At 50.3% G+C, this 13,259-nt stretch overlaps 1 protein-coding gene across 6 annotated transcripts in view; it reads right to left on the bottom strand.

Annotated features, from left to right (window-relative positions):
• Nucleotides 1-13,259, bottom strand: part of ZNF638 (zinc finger protein 638) — a 76,350-nt gene that overhangs the window by 51,170 nt on the left and 11,921 nt on the right. For all 6 annotated transcript variants that reach the window (XM_088056160.1, XM_088056156.1, XM_088056158.1 and 3 more), the window contains exons 2-5: nucleotides 10,005-11,625; nucleotides 5,550-5,611; nucleotides 3,891-3,929; nucleotides 243-568 (exon numbers count right to left, since the gene is read on the bottom strand). In XM_088056160.1, the coding sequence (XP_087912286.1) occupies nucleotides 243-568; nucleotides 3,891-3,929; nucleotides 5,550-5,611; nucleotides 10,005-11,625 (2,048 nt within the window). The remainder of the gene's footprint in view (nucleotides 1-242; nucleotides 569-3,890; nucleotides 3,930-5,549; nucleotides 5,612-10,004; nucleotides 11,626-13,259) is intronic.

The following is a 13,259-nucleotide window of genomic DNA, read 5'->3' as shown; positions in this document are numbered from 1 at the left end:
TTTTGTAATTTTATCCCTTAAAAAAAAAAATTTTTAGGGAATTTGGGAATTTGCCTGAGATTTTTTTTTTCCTTGTTTTTTTTTTTTTTCCCCGTGTTTGGAATTTTTTTTTTTTCTGCTTGGAAAAATTAATCAATTAAAAATTAATTAAAAAATAACGATGGAATACGGAGGAAAAGGCGATAAATAATTTGGGAATTCCGTCGGTTATTCCCAAAATTCCGATTCGGGACGGCAATCACCTTCGGAGCGGCTGGAACGGCGGGAAGAGCGCTCGGAGCTGGGAGATCTCCGCGGTCTGGGGCTGGATCTCAGCGGATTCCGGGAACGCTGAGGGGACCGGGATCGGTGCCGGGGGCTGATCCTCCGGATGTGCCGAGGGCTCCGGCTCCGCGGCCTCCGGAATCTGCCGGGACTTCGGGATCGGGAGCGGTAACGGCGCGGGGCGGAGCAGGAACCGCCGGAAAAGCGGGAATAGCCGGAGCTGCCGGCGCGGGAACGGCGCCGATCGGGGCTGCAGGAGCTGGAGCGGTGCTTGGGAGTGCGGTTCTCCTTCCGGTCGGCATTCCTGGCATACGGAGACACCGGGAAATCGGGATTGGGAGGGGAAACTCGGGATTCGTGAGGGGAAACTCGGGATTCGTGAGGGGAAACTCGGGATTCGTGAGGGGAAACTCGGGATTCGTGAGGGGAAACTCGGGATTCGTGAGGGGAAACTCGGGATTCGTGAGGGGAAACTCGGGATTCGTGAGGGGAAACTCGGGATTCGTGAGGGGAAACTCGGGATTTGTGAGGGGAAACTCGGGATTCGTGAGGGATTCCTGAGGGAAAACTTGGGATTGCTGAGGGATTCCTGAGGGGAAACTTGGGATTGCTGAGGGATTCCTGAGGGGAAACTTGGGATTGCTGAGGGGAAACTTGGGATTGCTGAGGGATTCCTGAGGGAAAACTTGGGATTGCTGAGGGATTCCTGAGGGGAAACTTGGGATTGCTGAGGGGAAATTGGGATTGCTGAGGGAAAACTTGGGATTGCTGAGGGGAAACTTGGGATTGCTGAGGGGAAACTTGGGATTGCTGAGGGATTCCTGAGGGGAAACTTGGGATTGCCGAGGGGAAATTTGGGATTGTGAGGGGAAACTTGGGATTGCTGAGGGAAACTTGGGATTCGTGAGGGATTGCTGAGGGGAAACTCGGGATTTGTGAGGGATTGCTGAGGGGAAAACTCGGGATTCGTGAGGGATTCCTGAGGGAAAACTTGGGATTGCTGAGGGGAAACCCGGGATTCCTGAGGGGAAAACTTGGGATTCCTCCCTTGGGAAAACTCGGGATTGCTGAGGGGAAACTTGGGATTGCTGAGGGGAAACTTGGGATTGCTGAGGGGAAACTTGGGATTGCTGAGGGGAAACTTGGGATTGCTGAGGGAAAATTGGGATTGCTGAGGGGAAACTTGGGATTGCTGAGGGAAACTCGGGATTGCTGAGGGAAACTTGGGATTCCTGAGGGATTCCTGAGGGGAAACTTGGGATTGCTGAGGGAAAATTGGGATTGCTGAGGGAAACTCGGGATTGCTGAGGGAAACTTGGGATTGCTGAGGGAAACTCGGGATTGCTGAGGGAAATTTGGGATTGCTGAGGGAAAACTCGGGATTGCTGAGGGGAAATTTGGGATTGCTGAGGGGAAACTTGGGATTGTGAGGGGAAACTTGGGATTCCTGAGGGATTCCTGAGGGGAAACTTGGGATTGCCGAGGGGAAACTCGGGATTGCTGAGGGAAACTCGGGATTGCTGAGGGGAAACTTGGGATTGCTGAGGGGAAACTTGGGATTGTGAGGGGAAACTTGGGATTGTGAGGGGAAACTTGGGATTGCTGAGGGAAACTTGGGATTGCTGAGGGGAAACTCGGGATTGCTGAGGGGAAACTTGGGATTCCTGAGGGATTCCTGAGGGGAAACTTGGGATTGCCGAGGGGAAATTTGGGATTGTGAGGGGAAACTTGGGATTGCTGAGGGAAAATTGGGATTGCTGAGGGAAACTTGGGATTCCTGAGGGAAAACTCGGGATTGTGAGGGAAAACTCGGGATTCCTGAGGGAAAACTCGGGATTCCTGAGGGAAAACTCGGGATTGCTGAGGGAAAACTCGGGATTGCTGAGGGAAAACTCGGGATTGCTGAGGGAAAACTCGGGATTGCTGAGGGAAAACTCGGGATTGCTGAGGGAAACTCAGGATTCGTGAGGGAAAACTCGGGATTCCTGAGGGAAAACTCGGGATTGCTGAGGGAAAATTGGGATTGCTGAGGGAAAATTTGGATTGCTGAGGGAAAATTTGGATTGCTGAGGGAAAACTTGGGATTGTGAGGGAAAACTCGGGATTGCTGAGGGAAAACTTGGGATTGTGAGGGGAAATTTGGGATTGTGAGGGGAAACTTGGGATTGTGAGGGGAAACTCGGGATTGTGAGGGAAAACTCGGGATTGTGAGGGAAAACTCGGGATTCCTGAGGGAAAACTTGGGATTGCTGAGGGAAACTTGGGATTGCTGAGGGAAACCTGGGATTCTGAGGGAAAACTTGGGATTGCTGAGGGAAACTTGGGATTGCTGAGGGAAACCTGGGATTCTGAGGGAAAACTTGGGATTGCTGAGGGAAACTCAGGATTCGTGAGGGAAAACTCGGGATTGTGAGGGAAAACTCGAGATTCCTGAGGGGAAATTGGGATTCTGAGGGAAAACTCGGGATTGCTGAGGGGAAAACTTGGGATTTCTTGGGAAAACTCGGGATTCCTGAGGGGAAATTTGGGATTCCTGAGGGAAAACTCGGGATGCCTTGGGAAAACTTGGGATTGCTGAGGGAAAATTTGGGATTGCTGGGAAAATTCGGGATTCCTGAGAGGAAAACTTGGGATTTGTGAGGGAAAACTCAGGATTCCTCCCTTGGGAAAACCTGGGATTCCTGAGGGAAAATTGGGATTGCTGAGGGAAAGTTGGGATTGCTGAGGGGAAATTTGGGATTGTGAGGGGAAACTTGGGATTCCTGAGGGGAAACTCAGGGTTGCTGAGGGAAAAGCTCAGGATTCCTCGGGAAAAGCAGGAACAGTGGGATTGGAGAAGGGAACAATTCAGGAATAGTTTGGAGTTGTTTGAGTTCCGGGGGAGCCGAGCGGGGTTTGGGATTCTGGAATTGTTCCCACCAGGAAAAGAGAAAGTTCGGGAAGGAATTCCTGACAACTCCAAAAATTTCAGGGAAAAGCAAGAGGCGCCGATTCCCAAGGATTTGTCAGGGTTGATTCTTGGGATGAATTATCCTTGGAATGTGCAAGGTGAGGATGGAATGGAAAAATATGGGGAAAAATGGGAAAAAACAGGGAAAAATGGAAGAAACTGGAAAAGAAATGGGAAAATATGGATAAAAAAGGGAAAAAAAGGAAAAAACCTGGGAAAACTGGGAAATATTGGGAAAAGAGTGGAAAAAATGGAAAAAAATGGGAAAAAAACAGGAAAAAACGATGAAATTTGAAAATATATGGGAAAAAATGGATAAAAAGGGAAAAAAGGGGAAAAAAGGGAGAAAAAAAGGAAAAAAAATAAAAAAATAAAAAAGGAAAAAATGGGAAAAATGGGAAAAAATGGGGAAAAAAGAGGGAAAAATGGGGAAAATAAATGGTAAAATGGGGAAAACCAGGAAAAAATGGAAAAAAATGGAAAAAAATGGAGAATAATGGAGAACAAAGGGAAATAAATGGGAAAAAGAAAAGAGAAAAAAAATGGGGAAAAATGGAAAATAAATGGAAAAAATGGGAAAATAAATGGGGGAAAATAATGGATAAAAATCTGGGAATTGTTTCCTGTGAGGAATTCCTGGCTGGGAATGAGGGGAAGGAAGGAAAGGGCGCGGTACCTGCTGGAGGAGTGAGCCTCGGGATTCCACTCGGGATATCTGCAAACAACAACAGAAAAACCTCAGAGGAAAAGGCAAAATTCCCAAAAAAGCCAGGATTTTTCCCGTTCAATATTCCCACGTGGGATTCCCAAAGCGCCAAACGTTGATTTTTGGGTCTCTGAGGTGAGGCTGGATGGGAATTCCTGGATGGGATTGGAGGTTTTTATTAAAGAATTCCAGGATTTTGGAAAGATGGGAATGTTCCCCTGGAAAAGGGAAAAATCCAGGGAATCCTCAGAGTCCCTAAAGGAGCTCCAGGAGAGCTGGAATTTGGGAAAGGGCTGCAGGGACAGGAGCCAGGGAATGGCTTCCACTGGGAAAGGGGAGATTGGGCTGGGATCCTAGGAAGGAATTCCCAGATTTCCTGTGGATCCCTGGGAATGCCCAAGGCCGGGTTGGGATGGATTTGGATCCATTGGGATGGTGGGAGCTGTTCCTGCCCATGGATGGGGTGGGAATTGGTGGGATTTAAGGTCCCTCCCCGGCATTCCAGGATTCCCAGCGGATTCCCATCATTCCCAACGGATTTCCAACAGATTCCCAATTCCCAATGGATTCCCAGTGGGTTCCCAGTGGACTCCAATTTCCCAGGAGATTCCAAATGGATTCCCAACGGATTTCCAATTCCCAGTGGGTTCCCAGGGGATTCCCAATGGATTCCAAATGGATTTCCAACAGATTCCCAATTCCCACCAGATTCCCAATGGATTCCTGGCAGATTCCCAATGGACTCCCAGCGGATTCCCAGCGGGTTCTCAATGGATTCCAAATGGATTTCCAATTCCCAATGGATTCCCAATGGATTCCCAATGGGTTCCCAATGGATCCACAGTAGATTCCCAATGGGTTCCCAGTGGACTCCCAATTCCCAGCAGATTCCAAATGGATTTCCAATTCCCAACAGATTCCAAACGCATTCCCAGCGGATTCCCAATTCCCAATGGGTTCCCAATGGGTTCCCAATGGGTTCCCAATGGATCCACAGTAGATTCCCAATGGGTTCCCAGTGGACTCCCAATTCCCAGCAGATTCCAAATGGATTTCCAATTCCCAAAGGATTCCCAATGGATCCCAAATGGATTCCCAGAGGATTCCCAATTCCCAGCAGATTCCCGGGGGATTTCCAATGGGGGATTTCCAATGGATTCCCAACAGATTTCCAATTCCCAAGAGATTCCCAGGGGATTCCCAATGGATTTCCAGCAGATTCCCAAGGGATTCCCAGCAGGTTCTCAGCAGATCCCCAGTCCCCAATGGATTCCCAATGGATTTCCAATGGATTCCAAACGGATTCCCAAAGGATTCCCAGCAGATCCCAAATTCTCAAGGGATTCCCAATGTATTCCCAGCGGATTCACGATGGACCCCCAGCATATTCCCAATGGATTCCCAGCAGATTCCCAATTCCCAATGGATTCCCAGCAGGTTCTCAACAGATCCCCAGCGGATCCCCAGCGGCTTCCCAATGGATTCCCAGTGGTCTCCCAATTCCCAATGGATTCCCAGTGGACTCCCAATTCCCAATGGATTCCCAATGGATTCCCAATGGATTCCTAATGGATTCCTAATGGATTCCCAGCAGATTCCCAGTGGATCCCCAGGGATTGGATCCCTTACTGTTGGCGCAGCCTGCGGCAGCTCTCGAGGTGGGCGGGGTTGTTCTGGTGCAGGATCCAATCCTGAGGAGGAAGAAAAAACACCGGGAAAAGCCGGATCAGCGCGGAAAACGCCGGGATGGGCCCGATCCCTCGGGAGCCGCCGCTTCCTTCTCCTTCCAGCCCAGTTTTCCCTCGGAAAAGTCCCATTTCCATGGAATTTGGGCAAGAGATGAAAAGCTGATTCACACCGCTACAGAAACCTCAATTAAATCAATTAATTAAAGCAATTAATTAGATTCAATCCGTGAATTAAATCAATTAATTAATCAATTAATTCACCCAAGCTGGGGTGTTTTTCCAGGCTCGTTTAGCATTTAAAAATCCGAGAAAAATGGGATTTAATTCCCTAAAAAAAAAAAAATCCCTAAATTCGGGGTTTATTGGGAATATCGACAGGGAACTGGGAAAAAAACGAGGCGGTTTTTTACGGAGAAGGGATATTCCTTGGAAAACTCTGGAATTCTTCAAGGCGGAACATCAGCCGTGAGAATTATTAAATATCCTCGGGAAAAAAAATTCACTCCCGGCTGCTCTTACGGCACAAAATCCGATAAAATCCGGGATAATCGGGAAAATAAAGGATGGGAAAAGTCGGGATGATGGAATAATTCCCGGATAAAGCGGCAATTTCAACATTCCAAGCGGGTTTTTCCCTAATTCCAGGCCTAAACAATCCTATTCCCAAGGATCCAGATTTTTCCAGGCTTCCATTTAACCGGGAGAAACCAAAACTTTTTCTCAAGGAAAACTTGGGAATGAAAAGGGAATTTAGAATTCCAATCCCACGGTGCCAAGGAGGGATCCAAGATTTTTTGGGAATCTTCTCCTCTTTGCCGAGTCCTCACCAACCAAAACCCTCTGGATTTATGGATTTTCCTCATTCCCGCTCGTTTCAATTCTTCGGGAATATTTCGCCCACGGAATTCTCATGGAATGGAAGAGAATTTAAAGATGATCCCAAAATTCCATCCAAACTCCTCCATATTCCCACCCTTCCCTAATTCCATCCCTCTCCTTCACGGATCAGCACCGAGAAATCCTGGAAGAGGAAGACGACGGAGCAATTCCAACGAAGGAATTCCGAGGGTAAATCTTCACGGAAAACAGAAAAATTCCAAGGATTTTGCAGATTCCAGGTCCGAGGAGGCGTCGCTCACGACTTCGAAGGGATTTTTGGGAATAAAAAGGGATAAAAATACGGATAAATCCCATTCCTTGTGCTGGGAACGGTTCAAATCCACTTCATTCCAAAGGGGATGGGATTGAGGATGAAGGAATCGTTGTTATCCCGGGAAATCCGCTTCATCCGGAACGGGAGGCGTCCGGAGAGGGAGGAATCCCACAAATCCCGCTTCGGGACGCGATTCCGAGCAGAAATCCATAAAATCCTCGGAAATTTTCAGGATTTGGGAAGTTAGAATTGAAAGGCAACGGCGGCGGGGTCGGACCCCGCCAATCCCGCAGCAAAATCGGGAATTTTTCCCTAAAAAAACCATCCAGGACACGAAGATTTTTGAGAATACTCGGCCCGAGCGTGGATTTTTGCCTCAAATTCTGATTTTAATTCCCAAAAATCCACTTTGGTGTGGCCTCACCTCCTCACAGCCAACCCTGAGGATCCCACGGGAACATTCCCGGAATTCCTGAGGCTGGAAAATCCCTCAAAATTCCGAATCCAACCTCTCACCTTGTCCTTTTCTGCCTGAGATAAAAACCTGGCCAAATCAAATTCCTTTGCTTCCCCAACATCAAATTTCCATAAATTCCCACAAATTTTTCCCAAAATTCCCACTATTCAAAGTTTCAAACGATCCTTTTTCCATAAAAAAAATTCCCACGGATACGAGTGGGAAACACCAAAATCTGTGGCTTTTGAAGCAAAAAAAATTTAAAAAAATCCACCTTAAAACGGAACGAATCTATGAAAAATTAAATCCAGTTTTTTTTTGTTTTTTTTCCAGGGGAAATTCAGCTTTTCCAGGAATTCCAGAAAATCCAGGAATTTTGGCCAAGATGGAGGGATGATGTTTGGATCTTCTCTTCCCGCGGGGAATGGATTAAAAGGATCCGTGGGAAAAGAGCTCGGCGCCGACGGCCCGACCTCGGAATCCGCCGTTGGAATTTTGTTTCCGGCGTTGGATTGGGAAGGTTTTCCTCGTTGGGAATCTTCATCCGATGTCGGTTCCCGTTATCCCGGAATCATGGAATGCTTTGGATTGGAAAAGAGCTTAAATCCCATCTTATTCCCACCCCAATCCCAGCTGGATCCAAATCCATCCCAACCCAGCCTTGGGCATTCCCAGGGATCCACAGCAAATCTGGGAATTCCATCCCAGCCCCTCCCCACCCTCCCAGGCTGGAATTCCATCCCAAAATCCCACCCCAATCCCAATTTTCCCCATTTTTCCCTGGCTCCTGTCCCTCCAGCCCTCAAATCCCTCTCCAGCTCTCCTGGAGCCCCTTTAAGGAATTCTGACGTTTCCTTGGATTTTCCCCTTCTCCAGGAGAACATTCCCAGCTCCAACCCTGGAGCAGCTCCAGAACCTCTGGATTTGCTCCACATCCTCCTGATGTTGCTCCAAAACCGGAGGCAGCTCCCCAGGAGGGCAGAATTCCCACTTTTCCCGCGGATCTCTCCGGGATATTTGGAGCTTCTCCACCACGACACCTCAAGTCCTTCTCCCAGAGCTGCTTTTCCCATCTCGGATCCGGGCTGGGATTGTCCTGCTCCAGGAATTCCCGGTTGGGATGATCCAACCTCTCCAGGAAAATCCCTCCCGGTGCGATCCCGGCGTCCTCGTCGCCGACGGAGACGTCGGAACGGCGCCGATCCCGATCCCGGCGCGGCCGCCGCCACCCGGACACGGAGCGGTGACAATTCCAGTGCCACCACCCCAAATCCAGGGTCAAATCAAATGTCTCGAGTCCTCGGGAATCGCCGGGAATCGCCGGGAATCGCCGGGAATCCCCGGGAATCGCCGGATCTGGTGGCTCTTCCAACCCCGAGTTGCCATCCAGGAATAATTGGGAAGACAAACCTTGAACGTCCGGCTCGTCTCCAACCACCCCAAAACCCAGCGGATTCCAAAGGATTTCAAACTCCGGAGCTGGGATTGAGAGGAAGTCTCGGAGCTCAGGAATTCCTGGATATTCCAGCCGGTCGTTTCTTCATCGTTATTTTAGGGATAAAAATTCCCAAATTCTTCTGGATCGTGTGCCCGGGAGACAAACCCCAAATGCTTCCCAAAGGAAGCGATTCCGGCCCGAAGCAGATTTGGGAAGCTACAGTCGGATCAGGATTTCTGGGAATTCATCCCATCCCATCCCACCAGGAAAAGATCTCCCAACTTTTCATCCACCCCAAAAACCTCAGCCAGAACCGATTCACCAACGGATTTTCCCTCTTAAATTCCCGGAATTTTCCCATTTAAATTCATTCCCTTTTCCCAAATTCCTTTTTCCTTTGGTAAAACCTCCCCCACTTGTGTCTCCCTGCTCCATTTATCCCATTTTTTATTGGGAATCATCCTCTCCTTTCCCATTTCCCCGACAAAAAGGCTTTGGGAATTTCTGGTTGCTTTTCCCTAACAAAACCGTTCCCGTTTTCCATCAGATTTTTCATTCCAGGCACAAAAAGAATCCTAAAAATCTCCAAGATTTTACCAAATTCCAAAAAATCCCTCCCCACCAGCCTCTCTCCACACTTTGCAGCTCAAACACATTCAATAATTATTAATAAATTATCCCAGCTATTTTTTTTTATTATTATTATTATTATTGCACCTTCTCCCGTCTTTTTTGACGGCTCAAACCTCTGGATTTTCCGGGAAAACATCCAAAATATTTTTTTTATCTCCCAATATCCACCATTTTCTCCCTTTATTTTTCCTTTCCGAGCTCAAACCGTGATTTCCTCCGAGGCCGGGAGCCCGGCGGGAAGAACGGGACGCGTTTTCCCTCTGGAATATTCTCTGGAATGTCCGGCGTCGTGCCGGGTTTGGAAGGTGAAAATTTTGGGTTTTAAATCTCGTTTTGTTTTCAGGCAGAGTTTGGAGGAGGAGGAGGAAGGGGAGGAATGAACACACAAATATTTCACTCACCCCGAGAAACGATTGCAGTCCCCCGCCCACGCACACAAAAAATTAATTAACGAAAATCAATTCAATTAATTAATTAAAAAACCCGCTGCAAAATCAGAAACGGTTCCGATATTATAAAAAAATTAATAATAATTAAAACCAAAATCAACATTTTCAATCGACTCTGAAATGCACAACGCAACGCCGTTACAATCTTTTCTAGCGCCGATCCCAAAAGCGCTCGGCATCCTAATCCACGGAATTCCCGCGGGGAAAAACAACCGGCGGCAGGCAGGAAAAAAAAAAGTTGGGAATAATCTGGGAAAGCCACTCACCTTCATATGAGTGCATTCAAGGTTACACAGAGAACACAAATGTGGGAATATTCGCGGCGACGTGGCATAGTAGTCGTTCATCATGGACGGGGTGGGCAGGCGTTTGTTCTTCTGGGAATTCGGGAACACGGGCAGCCAGGACGCCTTCACCACCCCGAACGGGGATTTGATGGGCTCCTCTGCCGGCAGCTGGAAGGATTTGTGGAAGGGTTTGTGTCCCGCCGAGGACGCGGCGTGGGCGGCGCCGGGCCCGGCGTGCGCGGCGCCGGTGTCGCGTTGTTTCTGCTCGTGTTGGCTGATGGCGGCCAAGAGCCCGGCCGAGAAGGGCGGAGGCGTCAAAGGCGGCAACACGTGCTGGGACACGGGCGGCTGGACCAGCGGCGGCATCCCCGGCGGCAGCATGGGCTGCGGCAGCGGCGTGGGCAGCAGCGCCGGCAGCATGGGCGGCAGCACCGGCGGCATCGGCGGCTGCGGCCCCGGCTTGGGCGCCGGCAGCGCGGCGGGAGCGGCGCCGCACAGCACCGGCACCTTGGCCGGCGGCTCGGCCGGGAAAAACGGCGGAGCGGGCGAGGAATCGCCGGGAAACGCCGGCAGCTTGACGAGCTCTTCGGCCGGGAAGGCGGGGCCGCACGGCACGTTGGGCGGCGGGACGGCCACCGGCACGCTCTGCTCCCGCTGGAATTCCTCGCGGTTCTCCGCGCTCGAGCCGTCGGCGTTGTAGACGGGCGCTTCCGGCGGTTCCTCGGGCAGCGCCTCGGGGTTGTAGGTGCGGATCTCCAGCGGGTCCTCGGTGTAGCCGTACTTGCTGGCGTGGCCGTAGTCGATCACTTTGCCCTTGACGGCGCCGCCGCTCTCGCCCACCGGCTCCTCCCCGCGGCTCGCAGCGTGCAGGACGGGCACGGCGTGGCCCATCTTCCGGATTCGGATCTCCCGCAGGATCCTCGGCATGTTCTCGGGGGTCAGCTGATCGTCGGGATAGCGGCTCAGCTCTTCCAGGTCTTCGTTGGACAGCCCGAAACTCGCTAAAATGCTGGAGGCGCTCTCGGGCGTGTAGCGGTTCTGCGGGTTGGAATTCTGCTCCAGAACCGGCACCGGGCCGGGCGCTTTGGGCCCGGCGGGGCAGGGGCCGCCGTCCCAGCGGTTGGCGCGCGGATCTCCCTTCTGCTCCGGGTGCAGGCCGCTCTTCTCCTTGACTTTCCTGGGGTCGGCCCTGTGCAGCGTGACGCGGACGTTGATCCTCTGCGAGCCCGTCCACTGCAGCGCCTCCTGCCCCGAGAATCTTTGGGGCGCTCCTTGGGGCGTGGCGGGCGCCGCTTTCCTGGGCGGCCCCGCGGCGCCCGCGGCCCCGAAAGCCGCCGGTGGCGTTTTGGCGCCCGCCGGGTTGGGTCCTCTGGGCCTCGGGGGCAAGGTTCCTCTGGGGTTAAACATTGCGTCTTTCAGCAATGCCCGGCGGACGCCAGCGTGGGGAGGTGCCCGCCCGCCGCGCCGGAGAGCCACGTGGGTCTGAATTTGGGCAAGCTGAAAAGGAGGAGGAGGAGGAGGGCCCGACACAAAGGGGCCGGCAAGGCCAAGGTTCAGGGAATTCACAAGTGGTGCCAAACTTTCCAAGAACAACACAAAGCTGCAAGTTAAAAGACAAGGATTAGATGGGTCATTTTTTTTTGGTTTGTTTTTGGTATCTCTGCTCACGGCTCGGCTGCTAGGACGGGGAGGAAAAGCAACGCGAGTTACGGGAAGCGGGGTTCGCGCCCCTCCGAAAAATATCAGCGGGGGGGGAAAAAACGTCGGCGTTTCGCCGTTTCAAAAGGTTTAAATTATAAAGGGTTAATTAAACGGGTGGTTAACGAGCTTAATGGATGGCACGCGACGGCATCGCTTCAAACCTGGAGTTTGGATTTTTTGTGACAACAGATTTGGGTTGAATTACAATTAATAACGATTTTAGGAGCGGGAAGGCAAAGCGTGGAATCCCTCCCCCCGTCTGAAGGGTGACGATGGAGGGATGAGTTGGAATTGTTTTAGGTGGAGAACTCCAACCAGTTCCAACCGGGAGGAGCCGAGCCGAGGCCGGAGCCGTTTCCAGGAGGAAACTCCCGTGGGTGAAGAGCAAACCTTGCAAGAATCCACAGGGTGGGACGAGGCTGGAATTCTGCGGGTGGGAAACAGCCGATCTCTCCCGGAGCGGAAATGGGAAGGGTTTGAAAGAGAGAGGAGGAAAAATTGTACAGGAGGAAGAAAAAAATCTCTACATGAAACAGCTCCGTGGTGAAACGGGGCTCGGTTTGGGTGAAATCAGCGAGATTCTGGGTGAAATCAGCGAGATTCTGGGTGAAATCAGCGAGATTCTGGGTGAAATCAGCGAAATTTTGGGTGAAATCAGCAAAATTTTGGGTGAAATCAGCGAGATTTTGGGTGAAATCAGCGAGATTTTGGGTGAAATCAGCGAGATTTTGGGTGAAATCAGTGAGATTTTGGGTGAAATCAGCGAGATTTTGGGTGAAATCAGCGAGATTTTGGGTGAAATCAGCGAGATTTTGGGTGAAATCAGTGAGATTTTGGGTGAAATCAGCGAAATTCCGGGTGAAATCAGCGAGATTTTGGGTGAAATCAGCGAGATTTTGGGTGAAATCAGCGAGATTTTGGGTGAAATCAGCGAGATTTTGGGTGAAATCAGCGAGATTTTGGGTGAAATCAGCGAGATTTTGGGTGAAATCACGGAGATTTTGGGTGAAATCAGCGAGATTTTGGGTGAAATCACGGAGATTTTGGGTGAAATCACGGAGATTTTGGGTGAAATCAGCGAGATTTTGGGTGAAATCATGGAGATTTTGGGTGAAATCACGGAGATTTTGGGTGAAATCAGCGAGATTTTGGGTGAAATCATGGAGGTTTTGGGTAAAATCAGCGAGATTTTGGGTGAAATCAGCGAGATTTTGGGTGAAATCAGCGAGATTTTGGGTGAAATCAGAGATTTTGGGTGAAATCAGCGAGATTTTGGGTGAAATCAGAGATTTTGGGTGAAATCAGCGAGATTTTGGGTGAAATCAGTGAGATTTTGGGTGAAATCAGCGAGATTTTGGGTGAAATCAGAGATTTTGGGTAAAATCAGCGAGATTTTGGGTGAAATCAGCGAGATTTTGGGTGAAATCAGCGAGATTTTGGGTGAAATCAGCGAGATTTTGGGTGAAATCAGCGAGATTTTGGGCGAAATCAGCGAGATTTTGGGTGAAATCAGCGAGATTTTGGGTGAAATCA

The sequence above is a fragment of the Pseudopodoces humilis genome, chromosome 6 (assembly GCF_049639895.1).
Source record: "Pseudopodoces humilis isolate 2021_Gansu_Grassland_sample_001 chromosome 6, ASM4963989v1, whole genome shotgun sequence".
Lineage (NCBI taxonomy): Eukaryota > Metazoa > Chordata > Aves > Passeriformes > Paridae > Pseudopodoces > Pseudopodoces humilis.
This window is presented reverse-complemented; position numbering and strand designations above follow the sequence as displayed.